General features: G+C 42.5%; 1 protein-coding gene across 1 annotated transcript in view; it reads left to right on the plus strand.

Moving 5' to 3' along the window:
• SMARCC1 (SWI/SNF related BAF chromatin remodeling complex subunit C1) overlaps window positions 1-23537 on the plus strand; it is a 97474-nt gene that overhangs the window by 49877 nt on the left and 24060 nt on the right. The window contains exons 20-24 of the mRNA XM_075704707.1: window positions 3906-4164; window positions 4931-5092; window positions 15663-15718; window positions 18073-18187; window positions 19047-19201. Coding sequence (XP_075560822.1) covers window positions 3906-4164; window positions 4931-5092; window positions 15663-15718; window positions 18073-18187; window positions 19047-19201 — 747 coding nt within the window. The remainder of the gene's footprint in view (window positions 1-3905; window positions 4165-4930; window positions 5093-15662; window positions 15719-18072; window positions 18188-19046; window positions 19202-23537) is intronic.

A 23537-nucleotide genomic window follows, 5' to 3' on the forward strand; every position in this document is an offset into this window, starting at 1 on the left:
AAGCATGGACAATGGATCTTGACAGTGCTTGATGGTGCCGAACAATACTCAACGTCTGTGTGGCTTCTTTTCTGAGCCAGCTAAAGTGCCTAATCAGCAGCATGCTTTGATTCAGCCTTCACAGATACGGAAATGTGTTCACCAAACAGCCAAAATTGTTTGTTTCTTTGTTTGGGGTTTTTTTTCCCCCTTTAATGTTGGGTTGATATGCACTGTTTAGCTGATACTCTTCTATTGGCACATGGAAAAATTTTGCTTATAGGGTGAAAACAGCTACGATGTCTTTCATGGCATTCTTGTATGGAGAAACAAGATTAGTATCTTGATATTCTGGCTTCTTTGCTTATAGTATTAGTATTTAAAATTTATTCTTTTGTATGATTATAGCTTATAGTTATACATAGCAAGGAGTAGCCCAATGAAATAATCCAGATGACATATTCTTCTTTGTCTTTTTTTTTTAAAAAAAAACAAACCCAAACAAAAAAAAACCCTAAGTCTTGAGATTACAATTTTATTTAATGTGAGTTTAAATTAATAATGGTTTTGTTCTTCAATCTTTGTGGATTTAACCTATGAATAAATCAGTAAAGAGTATATCAGTTCAAGCATAAGTAATTCAGCTATAACAAGCCAGCTCGGTCCAATTAAATCCTCAGGGTAGGTTTGGGCAAATATATATGCAGTGAAGTTCCAAAGAATAAATCTTGTCTAAAATAATTATTGTCCTTACGCCTGTTGACTGAATAAATTGGGGGGAGGAAATACCGTTTCCCTCTCACAATCATCTTCTCTGCCACGCTGCTCCTCCGTGTCTCCGCAGAGTACTATTCTTGCATAGTTAAGTGCGTTTTCGGCTATTTATAGTAAGGACGACTATTGTAAGAGCTAGTTTGTCTAGCAGAAGAATAACAAGCAGTGAAGGAGAATGAGCAAAAAAAACCCTGCACGGCCATGAAAAGCAGAGCTGATCTAATGTGCTAGTGTGATTAAAAATGGATAGACAGTGACACATAACTTAGAGCGCAGAGATGAAATTAGGGAAAGTGAAATGAAGGTTGAGCGTTGAATAAATATTACCCCCCGAGTGTGACCCAGTGGACTAAGCCGTTGCTCATTTCTTTAGATGCTTGGGCAAGATCAGGCGGAGGTCAGGAGAGCGGTGCGTGAGCAGCTAGGGACCGTTGATTCCTGCGGTACGGACCAGGCTGTCCAGCGCAGTCTCTCCTCGGTTTGTTCCCAAACCAAATTATTCTTTCCATTGAGCTTCCGTGAGCTTTCCAACCCAAAGCATTCTACGATTCTAGATGACGCGAAGGGTTGTCGGTCTTCGGCGGTTCCGTGGTGTTCTTCCCATCCAGCTAAGCCCTGCTGGAGCCCAGCGTTCCCACCGTCTGGTACCTGCCCAGCTGATCTTGCGCCCCGTGCCTTTAGGGAAGGGAAGGAGCAGGGAACCAGCGGCCTTCTGAAGACATACTGGGGGTTCTTCCCTCCGCCCCACCCAATGTAAGCAGTGAGACCTGCCTGTGAGAGAGAGAAACTTCAAACTTCAGCCGGGTAAAGCTTAAATCGCTTTCAGATCAGGGGGCTAAAAAGCTTTACCCGCTGCAGGTAGCTTGGTCTTTTTTCTCTAATTTGTTCAGTGCCTGGCAGATCTCTAACGCTTCTGGATTTAACTCATCTGTCCTTTTAGTTACTCTGCTTCCAAACCTTTGAAAATGTTACTGAGCTTGCATTTTTTTCCTCAGCTGACCTTCAACACCCATGACATGCCAAAAAGTCCTGTTCAGGCAGATTACTTTGTCCTTGAAGAATTCTCATAGCTTATGTTTTAGCTGCAAAAACACTAAAACACTTTTCCTCCAGAACTGCTGTGAAGAAAACAGTATGTTCAGGAACTCCTGGATTTCTTAAAAAAAATGTTCTAGTGTTGATGAAAAAGACTGGTTTATGTGTAGTCCTGCAGGCAAATGTCTTCTGAATGCACAACCTTCGTATAGATATAGAGTAATTTGTGGAAACGTCCCTTCCCAGATTGGGGAATTCTGAACGCAGGAGGCTACTGGCTCAGTTTGTCTTCTGCTTGTCCCTGGGAACTCTGCCGAAACATCCAGCACGTTAACTTTGTGTGCTTGTGTGCTACTCAGATGCGTCGGATGTATCCTCATCGCGATGTCTGACGGATACGGGCCAGCTCTGAATTCTGCCTTCAGGCTATGAAAGGTTGCGCGTGTGGAAAGTGAAGTCACCCTGAAGGTCGAGATTTCTGGTAGTTCTCAGCCTTTTGGGAAAGACTTTGAGTATTGAAAAGCCATTAACTCCATGTGTTCTTCATATTCACACTTAAATGGACATGCTGCTTATTTAGGGAAGCTCAGTTGTCGTGAGTAGTTAGTTAGGGAGGAGGATGACTTCTGTGGCTTCTGAAATACGTTATGCCTGCAAACGGGTGCCTTAGAGCCCAAGGCAGCCTGCCTGCTGGCCAGCGCGTCAGCTGGACACGTCATCGGCGTCCTCCAAGCAGCCTGCAATACCTGCTTCAAATTCTGTTCTTCCCCTTCCCCCAGCTATCGCTGAAACGCCTGCTCGCTCGCTGTGAAGCGATGCGGAAGTTACCTTTGGTTTTGTTGTAGGGTAAGTATAGTGTAAGTAAAAAGCCGCTTGACTTTTTGGCCAAATATGTTAAACTTAAAAATGAAAATGGGATCTGCAGCTCAAATGAACAGGAAAGTGTTTATGAGCCTTGCTCAGGCCTCTCACTAAATATTTTGAGAAGACTGCTGTTATGGCTGTGAGCTGCAGATCCCATTTTCCTTTTTAAGTTTAACATATTTTGCCTAGATCTCAAATGGCTTTTTACTTTTTCTAGGTGACTGGACCATGAATCATCTCGGTAATGTAGAAGTTAATGGTTCAGGATACTCCAACACTTATTTTATGCTATTCAAATGCTTAAATAACTAAAACAGTTTTCAGGAAAAAACCCACTTGTTAAGGAATAATGTTTTGTTAGGCTGCTACTTCGGGTTTTTACAGTACTGATTTGTTGGGTTTTCAGAAACTAGTGCAGGGACTTCAGTAGCTCATTCTTATTAAACTGTTTTATTAAGACTTTTCTTAAGTAACTTTAAAAGCGACTGAAATTCTGAATGACAAAATCTTTTTGATTTAATCTGGAAGTTTTTACTTTATCAGGTGGTTTATCTGCATAATAATGATTTGTCAGCCTGAATGCGTAACTAAAATCAGACTGGTTAGCAGTTGCTAGAGAACTGATCTCTTCTGGCTTCATGATACAGAATATATTTTCCTCTTTTCCCCTGGTATATTGGTTTGATGCTCTTTCATTTTCAAAACATCTGTTGGATCTAAAAACTGGACTTCACCATCATAGCTAGTATACACATGTGAAACAAATCCTGTTCCTGCCCCAGGGAGCTTAGTGTGTTAAGACATAAATGAGAGAACACAAGAGTGCCCTCGGGGGAAGTAGTTATGGGAATTAAAAGAATTGGCGAGACTTGGTAGGATAAGCAAACTTATTTCTCTGTAAAGCTTTTCATGTGAAAGCAAAATGGGGGAACACTAAGGATGCAAATATTATTAGTAAATTCCAAATCTTCTGACAATTCTTTTTGATACAGTAACAGCACAAAACTTGTGTGATGATCCCTGCAGCTTAAATTTAACTGATGTCCCCGTGAGATGTTCATATTTCTTATGCAGAATAATTTTGCTACCAGAAAAAATACAATTTTAAACAGTTATCTGATCCTGATATATTGTTGCATCACCAAAATAACTAGTATTGAAAATCTTTTTGCATAAAGTAGGCTTGGTTTTTTTCTCCCAGAGTAGTCAATGTATATACAATGATTTTTTTTTTTCTTTTTTTCCTTTTGCAGGCTCTGGAGATGTACAAAGATGACTGGAACAAAGTCTCCGAGCATGTTGGGAGCCGTACCCAAGATGAGTGCATTCTCCATTTTCTGAGACTTCCGATCGAAGACCCCTATTTGGAGAACTCTGATGCGTCTCTGGGCCCGCTGGCTTACCAGCCCGTACCTTTCAGCCAGTCCGGCAATCCCGTGATGAGTACCGTTGCTTTCCTGGCATCGGTGGTGGATCCCCGCGTGGCATCAGCCGCAGCAAAGGCCGCGTTAGGTATGCGTTTGCCCCAGCAATTTTTTCGCCTTGCCTCTACAACTCTGTTAGACTGCTCTTAAAATTGACTGTTTCTAGAGTTTCTTCAGGGTGGGTACTAAGTTGTAAAACCAAATTTGCATGTATGTAGAGAACGGGTCTACCGATACCCAGTTTTGTGTTCTGTTGTTACTGAAACTGCCAATTTACAGGCAAGTTAGAACAGCTCTTAAATGAGTGTCTAAAGACGGCTTGCATTCCCTTTTGTGCTCACTGACTGTTGGTAGTCTTTGCAGGCACCACCTAGTAGTTGGCATTACGTGACCACTGTCATTAGTTTAACTATGGGTAGATGCACAGTGCTAAACTTTGTTTCCCTGGTTTACATGTGTGAAATCATCTGCCACAGTTATATGTGTCCTCTAAGAAACTTGATGAAATACCTTAATTGGTTTAGTGGTGGACTTGGTAGTGTAGGTTAATGGTTGGACTGGAGGATCTTAAAGGGCTTTTCCAACCTGAACGATTCTATGATTCTATGAAATAATTCCTTTCACTTTTTTCCTTATTTTTCCACATAAAAAACTATTTTACGTAATTGGGAAGAGACTCTTTCCTACCACATTTGAGAGAGAAAATTAACTACCTAATGTGAAAAGAAGGAACTTAAATATTTGAGAATTCATTTTGTCACGAGATTTACCCGCACATTGATCTGAGAGAATCGCAACCTTTAATTTACCTTAAAACCCTCGCAATATAACATTTTCTGTGTAATTTTTAACAGAGGAGTTTTCTCGAGTCAGAGAGGAGGTACCACTGGAGCTTGTTGAAGCTCATGTAAAGAAAGTACAGGAAGCGGCAAGAGCCTCTGGGAAGGTGGATCCAACATACGGATTGGAGAGCAGCTGCATTGCCGGAACGGGTCCAGATGAGCCGGAGAAAATCGGTAGGCTGTCCGTCAAAATGTAGAAGTTTCTGCAGTTGAGGTTCCTTAGGCATTTTCTTCTGACTCAAATAAACCATAAGTTCACCTCCAGTATGAGATGGGAATGGCAGGTAAGGAGAGTGTGAGAGGTCATTCCACTTCTGCTTGCTGCAGGATTATTAACTCTTGACACTGAATTAATGAACTTGGGACCAGCTTTAGTTTTAGAAATTTGTTTTCCGACTCGGACTACGTGGAAATGCCATTGCTTGGGATGCATAGAGTCGAGTGGGCAAAAATACCAGAGCTGAACATTTCATGCCGGTTCTGTGGGTATTAGAGTAGTTGGAGGATGCTGCCTTTCTAGCATTGTAGTTACGATAAAGCAAACTGAGTTTTACTGGCTCTTTGTGCTGCAGCTGAATCTATAATGTTCTATCACAACTTTTGGTAGCCAGTTTTAATGTAGGTCTGGTACTCCGAGTACATTGCCAACCGTGGTGGTAGCAGAAGAGGAGCTTTTTACGGAATGGTGGCTTGGTAGGTGATAATGCCACGGTTCTTGGCTCTGGTTGTTGTATGGAATGGTGGCTTGGTAGGTGATAATGCCACGGTTCTTGGCTCTGGTTGTTGTACGGAATGGTGGCTTGGTAGGTGATAATGCCACGGTTCTTGGCTCTGGTTGTTGTACATCACGCTGCCCCGTACTAACAAGCTCTCGTTTTAGAGCGCCGTTTCAGTTGAGCTATTTTCTGTAGTATTCAGCAGATATTCTGGTATTAAGTCTCTTATCTGAAACTTTGACAGGTGCAAATTGTTTATTCATTACTATGGAGAGTAAAAGTGTATCTTGTGGCAGCTCCCTATAAAGTGAAAGCACTTTGTGTAACCCTTTCTGTTTAACTCTATTTTGGCTCTCCTTCAACAGTAAAACGTGTAGACATGGACATTTTACTACGTACCTAATGACTTTCTCACTTTCACCTCTTGAGTTTAGTACAGATCTTCTGGCTTATCTGTAGATCTTTATTTTTCTCTCCAGCATTGTCGGCTGCTGCTTTGTTCAGCTTATCACAAATCATTTTGGTGAATTTAGTGACTAGATACTTAAAGGCATGTATAGCTTTGGGTAAAACTGAACAGAATGGAATCTGGATTGACTGGAAGGTTTGATTTGGGCTGTGCTTGTGCATCTCATAGTTGACCTGCTGTCACCCCATCTAGAGATGTGAGCAAGGTGCCAGATTGTGTGATGGGATCGTAAGGGACCTCTGTGTTCCAGTGCTGTTCAGATATCAACTCCTAGTCATACAGGTGAAGATGCACGTCTGCTATTCATGGTACTTAATGTCCGTTGTAAAACTACACTTCTAAATTAGGTTTAAAAGTACCGCTTAACTCCTGAAGATATTTTTTAAATAGAAGAGAAGTTAACAGACCGCTCAATCCTTCTGTTGCATTTTTCGATTCTACACGCAGCGGGATGGACTTGATGTGAGGCAGCTCGGTGCTTTGGGAAGATGTGGCGTGCGTGCTGAAAGGGGAGCGCTGGCATCTGGCGTGTCTGCTTCTCCCTGTTCTGCAGTGCTCCGATGCGCAAAACCGACAGCAAGCGTCGGAGCCCTGTTGAAAGGGCAAGGCTTTGGGGTTTATTGTCAAGTCTACTCTAAAACAAAGCCAGGTGTTATTCCATCTGGGCCTAAGTTTAATTTGGTAGTCATTTTAAAATAAACTCGGCTTAAGTTAAATTTTCCTTACTGGGGCTTTGTTTCCTTTTTCCATATTCTCCAAGTACAGGCTTCACTGTAGTATGTTAAGGACTATGTAACATGTATGCTGCTTTGAGTCGTAACTCTTAATCCTGCAGCACGACCGTGGAAGTTTACCATTGCCGCCTCATTGGTGGGATTGCTCGTCTGTAGGTTAGCCCTTTCTCTAGGAGAGTTTGCACGCAAGTTGCAAATAGAGATTTTTGAAGTGCTTGTCGTTTAATATGGGGAGTTGGAGAGCAGATGACCGTAACACGATTATTTCTGAATGAGCTGTGTGGTGAGTTCTATAAGTAATACTGTCCTGTTATAGTTAATGCGATTTGTATTGGGCTGTGACTAATGGAATAAATTAGGACAACAGCAGATGGTTCTCCCTGGGGGAGCTGCTCAGCAAGAGTGAACTGGGTCACTCAGCAATCTGCGGTGCCTTCCCCCTCCAAAAGAGCTTTGCACTGGAGGGCACGGGGGAATCCATAGCTTGCGCTCGCAGAGGTGCGTTTCATGTGTTGAAGTATCGTGTCGTGGTGTGCAACTGCTGAGATGGAGCTCTGTGGTTGCATGGCTAGGCCTGCAGTTTTACAGCTAAATGTCACTATGGAGAACTAAAAGTATCTACTTAGGGTTCCGTGCTATAATTAAAGTTCATCAGTTGTTATATTTTAGAAATAAAATTATATTATAGCTCCGTAATAAATCCAAACCTCTTAATATTGGTGAATTGTAGGCAGTGTGGAATGCAAAAGGGGAAAATATGACTGGAACAGATTGCAGGAGCTTACATTAATATCCAAGAATCTCCTCTTTTAAGTCTTCGTTGTTAGTTTTTTCTAAAAGCTGATGAAGGTTCCTTTTGAATGGATATAGTAAGGCTTCAGCAGAGTTAAGAGGAGACTCTGTGGTTCAGGTGCTGTGGGAAGCATGGGAGGCGCTGCTTTTTGCTTTCCAAGGTGGTGCCCCACTGCAGGCTGCAGAGCATCTTCATCTATCGTGCTCTGCATCTGTTGTAGTAAAAATGAATTGAGGAGAGCAAACAAGGGATCCTAGCTCATTAGGCTAGTGATTAAGCTCCGGAGAAGGGAAATATTCAGTATGCCTGTGGTACTCAGTAGTTTCAATTAAGCCTTCACTGTGTATGTGGGCTTTCTTAATGGCTTTCCAAAGGTGATTAACGACACTGACTGCATATATGTGCACTGAATGAGGCACGAGGCGGTCTCTGAAGTGCCTGTGTCGGAGGCAGTTACTTGTGCATTCTAGGTCTTAGTCTAACAAGTATTTCACTGAAAGTTTCCACTGACACAGGTGCATGGATGCTTCAAGCTGTAGCTCATCTGTGACCGTGAGTGCTGAGGCAATGGTGATCTGATTTACTGTCTCCGTTACAACTGTAACCGATTTAAATGGAAGATTCAATTTAACGTTTTATGGATGATTTTGTATCATTCTCAAATACACATATTAGAAAACTACACGCAAGTATACATACACAGGAGAAGTTGTTTTACTTCATTTTTGGCAGGATCATTTCTCTTGTGGTCTCCAGTGTGTGCTTTAACTCTGAAATAATGCAAGCACTGCTAAAATGAACAGGCTCCGAGTACTTCATTCGCTTTGCGTGTATCCAGGTGCCTGTGAGCTAGTTCTGCACCGCGGGAGGGTTGAGCCCATCAATCGTCTTGTGATGGACTCGCGCGGCTCGCACGAAAGCTGAACTCTGCACCCTTCTTCGTGGAAGCCTGCCTGGTTATCGTCCTGTACGCCTACAAGCTGCGTGAAGCAGAAACAGAGGAAGCTCTGGTGGCTGCGGAGTCTTGACTTACTGTGGAAAATGTAAATTCTGGTTTAGCTAATAGTGTAATTATCATATTCAGACCCCGGGTTTTTCTGTTGCCTCTCAATGAAATATTAATATTCAAGCCTGACTTTTGACAGGTTGTGTGTGTTGTCTTACCGAAAACAAAGGAGACGAGGATGTCTTGAGGGCATCTGTAAACTCTTTGCTGAGCTGAAACTCACGCTAGCGATTCTGTGCATTTATATGTGGGGTTTTGCTTATTGTTCTTCCAATGACAGCGGAGGTTATGTATCAGCTTACGCTGCAAGTGTCTGTTTGCTGGTAATGCAGTAAATTCTTACCGTGGAAATGTTTTATAGTTTTACTTGTTGACCTAAAGTTAATTTAACTTCTCTGTAAAGTCACTGGGCTTCATCAGAAGTCAGTTGTAAGTTCTTCACATGTTAGAAAACAAGGCTTTGTGTTCTTGGAGATAACACGCAAAACAGAACAAGCTTCCATAGAGACAGAAAATATTTGCTGCTTCAGGTTTGAAGAGGGGTGTGGAGAGGCGATGTTTCTTGGTCTGCAAGTGGCTTCTCCCTCTTGAAAGATGTCTTGTGGTGTCTCACAACCATCTGCCTCTTGCTGATTTAAGAAATATTGTTAATTGGATTCCCCGCAGCCTGCAAGGTATGATACTGAATCTGCTGAAGAGGGTTAAAGAGCATCATTGGTGCTGTGTAAAAGGGATTACAGGCTCTTTCTCATTAAAGTTCAGTCTTCCCCTTTTGTAATGGGGCCATGTATGTCCAACGAATCGATTCACGTTTGCATTGTCAGTTATGTATTTTCATTAACTTCATTAGATCATACAGGAAGATCCGTACGGTTGTGTTTGTGTCCAACTGGAAGGCAGGAGTCGTTTCTGTCGTTCTCATGCAGAGAGTCAGAAATGGTTTGGGTTTTTTTCTGATACTTTCAGATTTGAATTAGAGATTAATTTTCACAGGACTCTTAATTGTTTTGAGGTACTTTCAATAGCCTGTAATTTAGAAGCAAAAACCTGCCTTCAACCCAGGTAAACTTATTTAACCCCCAAACTAGTAATTGATAGCTTTCATTTTCTTCTTTCCTTATGCATGTAGTACTCCAGCATGGTCCCCTCGATGGGCACAAGTGCAGAATGGCTTATGCCAGTGGGAGCTGCAGAGGCACAGCGCTGTCACTGCACATAAGGGCTTAGGAGCTAATGCAAGAAAACAGTTTTCAAAAACCATTGACTACAACCTGCCTAAAGTTGTCATCCTGATTTTAAAATAACATTTATTCTTACAGCCAGGACTAGAAAACCTAAGTTAAATCGGGATGTTTGCAGTAATCTTACTGTCACACATACATACTTTCTGACTCCCTTTGTAGCCGAATGTGTCCCTATGTTATATAAAAGAACAGTTCATTTTGGAAAGTGTCCATCAAATGTATTACGACACAAGGGAGCGTCCAAGGGCAGTTTTCCTTACCGTGAGATGCTCTATGTGCGTCCAAGGGCAGTTTTCCTTACCGTGAGATGCTCTATGTGCTTTTTCCTTTGAGAAAATTTTCTCTAAAGGGTGGGTGGGAAGGAGTTTGTCTTTCTGGGGTATCCTGTTTGCCTTGGAACTTCCTCTGTAGCAGTAGTTGCTTAACAACTCTTAACCTTGGTCTACAGATTGGTCTACGAATTTGCCCAGAGGTGTTGTGGATGCCCCATCGTTGGAAGCGTTCACGGTCAGGTTGGACGGGGCTTTTAGCAACCTGATCTAGCAGAAGATGGCCATGCTAGATCTTGGGGGTTGGACTGGATGATCTTTAAAGGATCCTTCCAACCTAAACCTTTCTATGATTATATTAAGTAAAAAAAAGAGTATTTAATAAAACTTGCCCCAATACTTGTATCGAATTAATAGCAAACGCTTAGAATCGATGATAATGCTTGATGTGTAGCACATTGTAAACCTACACAAACTCACCCTGTGCTCGTGTCTTCAGCTGCCACAGCGACTCGTGCGTTGCTGGACGCTGCTTTTCTGAGAAACTTTACCATAAGATGGGAAACCTTGAAATGTGTTGTAATCAGAAAACAAAACCCACATTCAAAATGGAGTTTAGAATGGAAAGGGACTTCAGTCTTACCTAAAAGACACGAGAACAAACTGACTTTTTGGGTAGAGGAGGAAAGTTTGTGTCTTATAGGACTTTATTTTATGGTATTCTTAGGGGTAGCTTACATGATTATTGCCTTACAGCTTTCTCTCAGATGTGATTCAGACTCTAGCAGGGAGCATTGTTACCTGTGAAGTTTGTGTTCCTGGTCAAATCGTGTGCAGTTGCACGACAAGAACTTTCTAGGGAATTTCCCCCCTTCCCTTGGAGTATAAACATGAAGGTGCAGGTTTCTGTGGGAACTCCTTTGGACTAGGAGCCTTCAACAGATGAGACAGCAGCCCAGCGGTCAAGATGCTCGCTGCTAGTATGGGATGCTGAGATTTGAGTCTCTGCTCAGCCTGATGCTAGACTGGAGAACCCGAGTTCCCCGTTCTTGTCTTCCAGAAGACTGAAAAAATTATCAAGTCATGAGCTGTGAAGAGATGGAAGCCTCCATGTTTTGACTTAAAATTGTCCACAGACTAGAGCTTTTCTGACCTATTTCACTCCGACGTGGAGTTTTGTAGGAAGCAGAACTTCTGGATTGCTCCACTTCTCCCCGTGGTTAAGTTTCGGGTTATTTATGCAAAAGTACAGACTGTTTTCTTTCAATTACACTGTATCCCAATACTAGGAATTCTGAATTTCTTGGTGTTCGGGCTAAGCTGCCCCAGAATGAAAACTTGCATGTTCCTGTGCAGTATTCTCTTAGTTTGAGCTCATGATCTTCCACTCTACCGACCCAAGCACACTTGGAGTGTTCTGCACTTTGTCTCCACTTTTTTTGGCTACAGGAGAGAATAAAGCTCTTCTGTAAAGCTTTCTCTGTCATTTACTAGGAGGGATGACACTTTTAAGCCCAGTTTGGAGCTCTGCTTCTAGGCTTGAAATAGCTGTCTGACAAAATCTAATTTAGATTTTCCCTGTGACATTATTAGGTCACTAAATCCTAACTCTGAGATAAAACTTCTGAGGAGGTATGTCCCCAGTCTCCATAAATTGAATTATGGTGGCAGATACTTCAGAGAAGTAGGTTTATCATCTTAAAATAAGCCAAGAGGAAAACGATTATCTTTCAATCAGATGTTTTAGTGTGTTTTTCTTACATATGGAAGGGACTTTTGTAAAAATTCTCTACAGATCTGTTGCTATTAAAGCAAAACGCTTTGTACGCCTGTTTTTCCTTCAGCGTAGCACACAGGAATTACCAGTAAAATGAGAATTACCGAAAATGAACGCCCTACACCAGCCAATGTCTTCAGAAGCTTAGAGATGGATCAGGGCTTTTCCCCAAGAGTTTTGTATTGGTATGGCAGCATATGTTGGAGTCCATGATCTGAATAAGCTCCTTCTTTAATGCCCCTGTACATTAAATTGCACTGGAGTTTCTGTTCTCGCGGGTCTGAGATCCTAGGCAAGGAGGTTGTGCTTACACTTCCATCTTGTGCATTTTTGCAGAACAGCTGGGCGCTGCAATTAAGCGGGATTTCTTGGACATTTAAACAATCCATATGCAAAATATCTGGTAGTAGTATACATTATTTGGATGCCTTCATGGTATTCTCCATCTATCTGCTTGTTGTTATCCTCTTATCTCAAAGAGGCCTGCTATCATTAGTAGGAACATTTTAAATAAGTGTTCTGTAAAGGAATAAATGAATGAACCAAGGGTTAGCACCAAGAGATGTGTACTAAGCACAAGAAGATACTAACTGCTGTTAAAACGCACGCTTCTCTCATGAGGTGCATGCATCCAGCATGTGGCGAGACATGTTTTTTAATTTTTAATTTTTTTTCCCTTCCTCATTTTGGTTTCACTTGTATACCAGTTAGGCTGTTACCTAGTTTTCTGCTGTAGACGCTGAAGTTAGATGGTAGATAACTGGTCAGCTGCTACTCAAAAAGCGATCCATAACAGTCAGGGGCGCCTGGCTCTGTTTTGGCAGAACTCTTCAGATATCTCTGTAGTAGCTATTTGAATGCCAATCGGAGGTTGGTTACAGGTTTGTAATAATAAGAGGTTACAGGCTTGAAGAGCTCAATCTAGTCAGCCAAAAAACCAAAATAAGCAATAGCAGCAAGCATGTAGATGTGTACGGAAGCTAAGGTTTTTCATGCCTGGTGGTAGGGCACTCTGAAGGTGCTTGTGGTCAAGGTCAGATTTTTATGGGTGTCTGGCAAACTCGTTTTGGGTTCCAAATGTGAAGGCGTAAGAGGCAGTGGGTACTGTCCAGACCCACATATCTCACGGCAGTGAGAGAACCCTCCAAGTATCAACAGAGGGGTTTTTTTATATATATATATATATATATATATATATATATATGCTTGTAGCTTCTTATGAATGCTTCCCAAATGACTCTACTCTTCTGTTTCGACCTTTGAGGAGAGGAAGACTGCTTTGGTGAGACACTAGATGGAGATTTTTCATGACCAGTTTGGAACTGGAGGCTGTGGTGATGTAGGTGAGCTGCCTCTGCTCTCTGTAGAGGTCTCCTCCTGAGCATGTGCTTCTCTTTTTCCGTAAGGAAGTACTTCATGACTCCAGTATGGGAGCCTTGGAGCCAGTCTTGGCAGAGGTTGTCTTGTGCGATTCCTTTGACGATTCAGGTCGTGGTGTAAGGCTGAGGCTCTGCCTCCTGGAGCAGTCCAGGAAATTGCTATTGCCCAGGGAACCCAACTGGTGGTTTTATGGTGAGCCCTGCACATCTTAACAACATCTGTCGGCAATACCTGAAGCCACTGGAGAGAAGTAAGAGCTCACCCAATGCTATTATTTTCTTCAGCATTAGCACTGATGGTGCAACTCAAAACTCTGGTTTTTCAGAGCATCTTGGAAAGCATACTTTTTAAAAAGCTGGGAGTTGAGCAGGCTGTCCTGTGACAATGCTGTCAGGAGGTGTGTTCATTTAGCCTCAGCTCTGTTTCTCAATTGTTTGGATGGCTATATTGTGGATGCAGAGGAAACTCGGAGCTTTCTGCTGGTAATTTATGTGCTTTCCTTGCTTCATATCTAACCAACAACCAGCTCTTGTGCTCAGACGTGATTTGTACCTTGTTTAGCATCTAACTAGGCAGCTGTGGCTGGACTCTTGAGGAGCTGCAATACAGCTTTCTTCAGTGAGAAGGCGAAGAAAGTGTTAGGGTTTAACTTGGATCATTTCATTGATTCACTCTTCAGTACAAACCCACAGGTACTGGTGTCCTGGTTTCGGCTGGGATAGAGTTAATTTTCTTCCTAGCAGCAGGCATAGTGCTGTGTTTTGGATTTACTAGGAGAAGAATGTTGATAACACGCTGATGTTTTCAGTTGTTGCTGAGTACTGCTTATGCTAGTCAAGGACTTTTTCAGCTTCCCATGCTCTGCCAGGCGCACAAGAAACTGGGAGGGGGCACAGGCAGAATAGTTGATCCCAACTGCCCAAAGGGCTATTCCATACCATATGACGTCATGCTCAGTATAGAAACTGGGGGGGTTGGCCGGGGAGCAGCGATCGCTGCTCAGGAACTGGCTGGGTATCGGTCGGCGGGTGGTGAGCAATTGCATTGTGCATCACTTGCTTCGTGTATCATTGTTATTATTATCATTATTATACTGCTACTATTAGCATTACTATTTTACTTTATTTCAATTATTAAACTGTTCTTATCTCAGCCCAGGAGTGTTTCTCACTCTTACTCCTCCAATTCTCTCCCCCATCCCATCGGGGTAGGGGGAGTGAGCGAGCGGCTGCGTGGTGCTTAGTTGCTGGCTGGGGCTAAACCACGACAACTGGTATCATTACAACTGAGGAAGAAGCAAGAGAATGAGCGATCAAGGTCTGAGTGAGAGCACTGTCTAGGAACATCCACCATAGGACTATGCCTTTTGGGCCAGTTTCTTTGATTTAAGCTTTATTGCTCAGTTCAGACTCAAACATTTGTTTCAAGTGTGTTTCTGAGGGCTTGGATACAATTTCAGAGTACTTTTGGGAGAAATGGGTTTGGAGGAACAGCACAAAGAGCCATACAGGACCGGAGAAGCAGTTGGTCCTTGTGTTTATGCAGAGCAGCAGGTACGAAGGGTGTGAAATGAGGTTTCATGTGCAGGATTTCACATCAAACCAGTGCGGAGGATAACTGCTTCCTGCCTTGAACTCTGGTGGGGTTTTTTGGGGGGCCAGAAATAGCAAGAGATCCTTAGCGTTTAAGAACAGTGTCGGTGCTTTAACAGATTTGCTACTGCTTAATGTTACTCTGGTGGTGAATAATTATTTTGAAGTCTGCTTTGGAGAATTCCGGTATTTGTACCCCCTACAAAATGGAATTTAAACCTTCAGTTGACCTGCAACATATGACAATGCCTCTGGATAGACCTTTCATCGAAAGCAGCTCAGGGGATCTTGCGTTCAGGAGGAATTACAAGTCTGGCAGCGCTGTAATTGAGGTTAATCACGTAACTGACAACCATCTACAGAATCAAATTGGATGTATTGGGGAAAACATTTTATAATACTGCAACTTACCGACGGGAATTACTGTGTGACTTGAATACTGCAGAACTGTGCATCAAACTGTCCCTTTATGTAGCTAAAATTGATAGATTTGGTGGTTTCCCTGTACAGGGATGAAGTGGGTGTTTCAGCAGAGCCTAGATAACGTAATGTTTTGTCCTGCTTGTTGGACTGAAAAGAAAAAACAGTTAAATTTAAAATTGCAAGTAAACTTGATTTTTTAAACTAAAATTAGTGTAATAAGCTTTTAGTCTTCCAGGAGTTTAGCAGAGAACAGAAAATTTTTGTTAACCCTGAAATAGATGTTGAGTATGATAAATGGACATTATGGCACTTCTAAATACTTTACTTACTTGTGTTCTCAGATGGAGCTGAAGAAGAAAAAATGGAAACCGAGACAGATGGGCAACAGTCTGAGAAGGTAAGCTTGGCTCAGTACACTGGTTCTGAAAAGAGAGTTCTGACACTTAGGAACCTGAAGTATTATGTGCTGAAATGCTGTGTAAGAAAGGTGGATGGTAGTGTGCTGGTCAGTGTGTGTGTCCATGGGGAACAGTTCTCAGTCTCCACAGTGCTTCATTCTCTTATGAGTCACTTAGTCTCAAGTCACAGAATCATAGAATCGCTTAGGTTGGCAAAGACCTTTAAGATCATCGAGTCCAACATTAACCCAACACTGCCAAGTCCACCACTAAACCATGTCTCTGAGCGCCACATCTACACGTCTTTTAAATCCCTCCAGGGATGGGGACTCAGCCCCTTCCCTGGGCAGCCTGCTCCAGTGCTTGGCCACTCTTTCTGTGAAGAAATCTCTCCCAATATCCAATCTAAACCTCCCCTGGTGCAGCTTGAGCCCATTTCCTCTCGTCCTGTCGATGGTTCCTTGGGAGAAGAGCCCGACCCCCCTCCCTGCCCCCTCCTTTCAGGGAGTTGTAGAGAGCGATCAGGTCTCCCCTCAGCCTCCTCTTCTCCAGGCTGAACACCCCCAGCTCCCTCAGCCGCTCCCCATCAGCCCTGTGCTCCAGACCCTGCCCCAGCTCCGTTACTCTTCTTTGGACACATGTATGGAGACGACATATAGAGACGTTTCTTTTGCTGTGCGAACAACGGGAATGAGACGTCAGTGTGGTGTTTTCTAGTCCTGAGGAAAGAAAGGTTGGGAGTGGGTGATACCAAATGAATTAGAGATGTAAGCTGTGGAAGGACATTGCTATGTTATGGTTCATGACTGGTAGTGGTCTAAAGCAAGCACCACTTTGAAGTCTTGCCCTAGAAAAGTTTGTTCTGTGACAAATCGCCTTCCCAAAGTTGAATGCAGCTTTCTGTTCTGACAAGATCAGAGAGACCAGGGCTTTCTAGGAGATGGGTGAATTTGGGTTACTTGCAGTACTTGGCAACCATTTGTGAGCGTGGTGTGCGGAGCTGAAGGGACAACCCGAATGAAACTGTTGCCCCAGCTGCATTGCAGCTCTCCGGCGACAGTGCAAGTTACGGACCTGCTCGGTCGGCACCATCGCATGTGGTGTAGGGGATGTGGGAGGATGGGACTAAAGGAAGGTGCCCGTGGCGGAGCTGGTCGATGAAACTCCTCATTGCAAGAAGTCTGGGCTAACTCTTGGTTATAGGGGTGTGTGCATTGTATACTTTTGATGTTAGGTATGATACATCCTGCCCATAAAGATATTCAGAAATTAATTCCTGCAACCTGTTGATAGTGCCTACAGGAATGCAGTTGTTATGGGGTTTATTTACAACCCTGTGTCTACACACACAGTACCTCTTTTCAGACAGTCTACAATAATGGCACTGGCTGTGATTGTTTCAGAGCTAAACTTGAATTAAACTAATGTCCTGGCATTAGAACATCGCTCTGCTAAATAAATGGTAGTAGGCACTTAGCGAGTCTGCAGCAAGAGGTGATATTTCTGTGTTGCCTGCTTTGTCAGTTGAATGAGATATAACTAACCTAACGGCTGCTGCGTGTAGACTTGATGTTACTTCTCACTCTGTTTTCAGATAGTTCTTTTGCTGCCTTTCTGATAAATAGTCGGGTACGCTTAGGAAGATGTAAGTGTAGAAGACTTGGTCAGAGCTTGAAAAGACACGTTGTTCTGTAGAGCAGAATAAATGAGAAACAGGTCAGTTTGGAGGATTTTCAAGGGGAAAAGGATGCTTCCAGTCTGAAGTGCGAAGCTGCTGCTGATTTCATTAACACTAAGTTAAGGCAGCTAGATTTTAACAGGAAATATTTTTATTTTACTTCCGTCTTGCAAAAGTTCCTTTCTTCCACCAATTCCTGGACAGAAGCAACCTCCTGTAACATTAATTCAGTGTTAGCATTTATTACCACAGGATGCTGTTGTGACCACGAGTTCTGCAGAATTTGGAGCTGTGTGGATAGGTGAATACTGTAGAAACTGTTATCATGGCAGGCATTGGAAAGGATATAAAACTTATGCACAAACTGCTGGAATAAATGGGGGCAGCGGGGGGCAGAACATGTTCTTAGGTCATCTTAGTTGAGGATTTCTTGTACCTTCAGATGAAATTTGGCCTGGGTTACTGAATCTGATTAGGCTGCTGTCCAGTATAGCAGTTACTTTGTTTATTCAGATGTTGGATACGATTATCAAAATGGGCTTAAGTGTAGCAGTCAACCTTTAAAATTTAATCTCTTCCTTTATGATAGTGAATTAATTTGAAAGCTATAAATGAAGTTAACGGTGAATGTCTTCTATGGCTCTCATTCTTCAAACAATCTTTCATCCCATTTAGGTTGAAAACAAAGCGGAGAGTGAAATTGAGGAAGGCGATAAAGTACAAGAAGGAGAAAATGAGAGAAATCCAGAAAAAGAGCAAGATAGTGAAGTGACTGCAGACACCAAGCCAGGTAATGGTTCCCAGCTGTTCCTCAAGCTGTGTTAGCTTTAATAGCCTTGCTCTAAAGTGGTTGGAATAGACTATAAACTCAAATGTGGCAGAAATATTTCCTCTTGCACATCAGGCTGCTTCATGGTTCGGTAGTAAATATTCTAGTTTAATTTCACTGCAAAGCTTAGGCACTAAATTCTTTCTTGAACTCATTTTAGACCTCAGCTGAGCTTTCTGTCACTGTGTGTAGTGACTGGGTAAAGAAATTGCAGTAGCAAAGTGCGTGTTTGGTCATAAATTATTTTATTTTGCCTGTACTGCAGGCAAATGGGACTGCTCGCTTCTACCCTTGGAAGTTAATGTTAGCTGAGTTTCCCTGTGAAGTGATGCAGAGCCTTTATTTTGACAGACTGAGGAGTACTGGGTTTTTTTCTACATGAGACATTATTTTTATTACTTATTTTTAACATGTTGCCCTTGTACCACACGAATATATTGCTTTTTCCTGGAACTTATATTCAGTATTTTGGCACTAGGTAGAACAAGAAGCATTTGGATTTGATGTAATAATGGTGTTGATTTGGAAATGCAGCTGAAATTGTTCTGATGAGGGTAAGCTGATGGCAGAAGATGAATCGACAGGACGGAAACTAAAAGCATTTAAAGTTACCCTATTTGTTGGATCAGATCCTCCTGGACTAGAATTGTTCCCCTGTCAGCATTTGGACGAGTAGCAGTACTATAACATAGGAACGTGACAGTGTGCGGATGAATTAATTTGTTTGATAGCAGTGTGCGTAGAGCAATTCCTGTCCTGACGTGATACTGTTAACAAGGGGAGAATGCACATAACGGACTTGGCGGTAAATCTCTTTCAGAAGAAAAGGAGGCAGAAGAGAACAAGGAGAACGTTGATGCAAGCAAAGACAAAGAAAACGAGGCTGGGAAGAAGAAAGTGGAACACGAAATCTCGGAAGGAAACGTAGCTACAGCTGCAGCTGCTGCCCTTGCCTCAGCTGCCACCAAAGCAAAGGTTTGTTTTATACAAATATCCATTGGCTTGGCTTCCAGTTCACATTAGAACTCTTCCTAAAATGGTCCTTTGTTCCAGATCCGTGCAGTTTCACGTTCTAATCTCCAGTACCTTGAAGGAGCACAAGTGCCATCTTCAGTTTCTTCTGCTTGAACTCCCAAATGAAATAGTACACAATTTTACTTCAGGCAGCTACTTTTACGATTATGAAGTCGATGAACATCCCTAAGAAATAGCCCCAAAATGTGCTTGTCATTTTGGGGAAGGCTTTTCTCCGCTCGATAGGTCTGGCTGTAATGCTGAGGACATAGGTCTGGGTGATAAAACCCTTACGTAGCCGCCTTTTGCCGAGCCACCGGCTGTTCTGTGGACTTCACACAAGCCTTCCGTGCTTGGACTCTGTCTGTAAAAACAATGTGATGTTCAATTCTAGCATTACAGTTTTTTATAGACAGCTTAATGATTTTTTGTGTTAAGAGGTACTGTGTGTCTGTTAAAAGCACATTTTTGTCTTTCTGTCATTAAACTTGTTTGTTTGTCCGTAGTCTCTTAATGAGCTGTGGTTTGAATCAGTGGCCTATCGAATAGCTTTTCTTTACCCTATAATTACTAATTGCCTGTTGTTTTTCATTTTCGTTTTTCAGGAACCAGACAACCTTCGCTTCTTTTGGAATATCTTTTTCAAATTCTGTTTTCTCTTTACATATTTTCTTTGGATTCAAGTTGTAGTTTGGGTTTCTTAATCGCTCTTGGATTCAGTGCCATGTTCCGTGTCACCTACTTTACAGATACCAAAAGCAAAGCGCGGATGGTCTTTATTTCCTTATGGATTTTCAGGACCTAATGGTGGACATAATGGGGTGTTGCATGTGGCGCACTGACTCCTGCAGTCTTGATCTTTGACTCTTATAACTTTAGACTTTTTTTTCCCAACTAGTCATATATATTGAGGATAGCGTGATGATAGGTGTTGTCATGATGATACAGTCCCTCCCTCCTTTATGAAGCCGTGAGATTTCAGGATATTTTTAGTTACTAAGTTTCAAGCCAGGTTCTAAAATCACAAGTTGCATGGATTCAGCGTTGCGTAGTGTCAGAGCTTGGCACCCTAGCTGGCTGGAATCCCACTTCGCAGGCAAACTTCAGGTTTGTTGTGTCGGTGAAGTGCAGAGTCCTCACTGGCTCCCATGTGCATCCCTTCGCCTGTCTGCACCTGAACCTACCGTGCTCCAAGCACCAAGCTCTTTTACTGAGAGTAACTTACTTTCAGTTCATCAGACTTACAGATATTTTCAGCCAAGTTGAAAAAAAAACCCCTGCGTATACATAAGGAGGCGTGAAATTTAATCTGTATTTTATGGAAGGCTACTTGCTCCAAATAAAGACGATCTCCTACTTTCCTTTCTTTGGTGATAATGAGCGCTAGAGGGAGAAGGGACCTGGCTAATGGCAATTTTCATTATGGTAATGATAATATTCTAGAAGAATTTTCGCTTTATATTACAGGAAATAATATATTATAATTAGGATGTTCACACTTCAGAGTAGAATTCAAGTTCAACAGGGATTTCTCTTTCTACTTGCACTTAAAAACCCAGACAATATTAAGGTTTTCAGTGAGCTGTATCTTATCTTGTCTGAGAGAGTAATTCAGTTCTTCATAATGAACTCAAGACCTGGTCATGTGAAGAGCTGTTACAAAGTTGTTTTCCTTACGATTTTATTTCGGAGGAATATTGCCGTTGACTTCTAAGGAGAGACAGGGGTTAAAGGCAGGCACTTGAAGGCTTTTTTTCTTTGGAGGTAGGACAGCTTATTGGTGAAGCCACTTATTTGAGAAATGGTATCCAGTGAATGTGTGCATTTAGGGGTGAGACTATATTCCTATGTATGGAATGGAGCAACAATTTAAAATGGATTTTTACAGGTTATGGCCTCTGTACAAACAGAATTATTTAAGTCCCTTTTCCTCATTTTCTTCTCAGATTCCTAAATCAATGTAAGCTGGTTTTTCCTTTCTGTGCATAAGTAGCACCTGATAGAAAATGTTGTGCCTTCTGCAGATTGCTCTTAGCTTTTGTCCAGTTGTGACTGAGCTGCAGAGCTTCTGCTGCAGCTCTTGAGCCATCACTTACGCTGCCAAAATGGACCGTTCTGGTCATAACTTGACCTCATGCATAACACTGATCCCATGACTTCTCTGAATTTCTGTTCTGAGGTAGCTGTGATTCCATACATCTTTTCTAGGAGACACTGATATCAAAACTGCCAGTGGTGCAAAGCCTACTATAATGGTCCATAAGTCTTTTCCACGGGCGGTAACTTTGCTGTTAGGCTTTATTCCTAGTCTGATATGCTTCAGCCACGTACCATTGCAGCACTTTCCTTTGCCTACTGAATTAGAAAGCCTTCGGTTATCAAGCGCTTTTTTTATGTGTTTGTTTCATTTAGAAACATAAAACTCAAGAATGAGCCCTGTTGCTAAAATCATGTTTCTTTTCGCAGGCAGCTACATCCCATCTTCTGTTCATAGGCACATCAAATTATGTCTTTAATTGGTTCCCTTTTGCTGCTGCTCTAGAAACTCACTGTAGGACCTTTTTCATCTCATGCTTGAATGTATGCATGACAGGACTTGTTTCCCGTTGTGTGCCTTAGTTTAGAGAGTTCTGTGTTATCTGCCACCTTTTTCTTGTTTCATCCGTGAAAGACAGTCCTATCCCCTCTTGGCCTTGCAGACAAAAGGTAGATGAAGCGTCTGGTCTCCTCTCACAAAACAGGAAGAGGGAAGGAAGCAGAAAGAGTAATTTTTTCTGCCTGTTGCAGGCTCAGCTAACCTCTAGCGTGTGGATGAGAAGACTTCAGCACGGTGAGATGGTGCCGGGATGCTCTCCATTTTCCAGAGGTGTCTCATGGTCTGGTTTTACCGTTGTCTACACCAGTTGCCACACTCAGGCTCTTGCTGCGATGAGCTGATCTCACAACTAACGCTGGTTTAGAAGGATTAGGGGACAGGCTAGGTTCTGTGAGACTGCCTGTGATGTGCTAGGTCAGTAGCTAGTCTTGCGATTCCTCCCAGGGTTATCAGTGTTCACCCAGAAGGGGTTTCTGAGCAGAGAAACCAGTCAGTTTTGTGGCCATGGGCACAAGGGCAGGCGCAGAGGCACTCGTGGCTACGCTCGTGTGTAGGACTCCCGTGTTTAAACAGCAAACCAAAGCGTCGTTCCGTATCCGCTCTCGGCCAGAGGCCGGGTCCACCTTGCCTAGTGATGCTAAGGTCGTTCAGAATTGCTGTATCCCAGCATAATGTCACATCCCATCTTCTTTTCTTTTTTTCTGCTTATTTATGACTTAAGGTGGATTCCTGTGTTTATCAGGCAATTTAAACCACTGTTAATTTTGTCTTACTGGGTTGGTTTTGTCAACCGCAGAGTCAGTAATGACTTCTTTGTCCCCGTGAAGGCACTGGGTAATGCCAGACTAAGGAGCGGCCTTTTTGGGTCTCTTCAGGAAAAACGTGAATGATGATTTCCTTTCTAATGTGTATTTTGAGACCTGTCTTTCACCTAATCGTGTGCCTTGCTGATTTGATGTTAATCTAGTTTCGTTATTAAGATTGCACACATCAGGCAAGGCAAAATGACTGTCAGAAGGCTGTGTGTATCAACAAAGGCACTTCTGTCACTGACTTTTCATACAAATGAGTTTGGCTTGCTAAACAGTATTAATTGACGTTAAATTTTCTAGTTTTGTCAGCCGTTCAGTTACTTTGTCTCAGATGTGTGCACCGCTGTTTGGTCAGGATTTAGCTGAATAGCCTGCTTGAATTTCACAGTGGCATGCTGTTAGATGAACTTGGGTGATCGCTCTGGTTCTCTCAAACTGTACCTGATTTAAAATTAAACTTAGCGCGAGTCTTGAATGTATGTTATCTAGATGCGCTGAAGGCTTGCTTTATTGCTGGTGGGTTACCAGAGGTGAAGGCTGTCGAATGAGATGTTAGCGATGGAAACAATATCATATGTTTTGAGAAATGCTGTTTATAATTAGGATTACCAGGGAGTTTTATAATGCTGCTTTTCTGGCTCAGTGTTTCTCCCAGTTCTGAGCCAAGGTTTGGGGCACAGCTTGCTAAATATGAGTCTCTGTTTGCAGCTTGAGCTGGATGAGATCCAGCTTTTTCTTTTTTCCTTCTTCCCGTCGGCCCTCACCTTTCCCTTCTCAAAAGCCAACCCTCCTTCCCCCTCAACCCTTGGATGTGTCAGTAAGGCTTTGCTTGGACACTGCAGTCGGGAAACATCCTTTGACTATTAATACAGAAACTTCCAAGCAGTAC

The sequence above is a fragment of the Pelecanus crispus genome, chromosome 2 (genome assembly GCF_030463565.1).
Source record: "Pelecanus crispus isolate bPelCri1 chromosome 2, bPelCri1.pri, whole genome shotgun sequence".
NCBI classification, from domain to species: domain Eukaryota; kingdom Metazoa; phylum Chordata; class Aves; order Pelecaniformes; family Pelecanidae; genus Pelecanus; species Pelecanus crispus.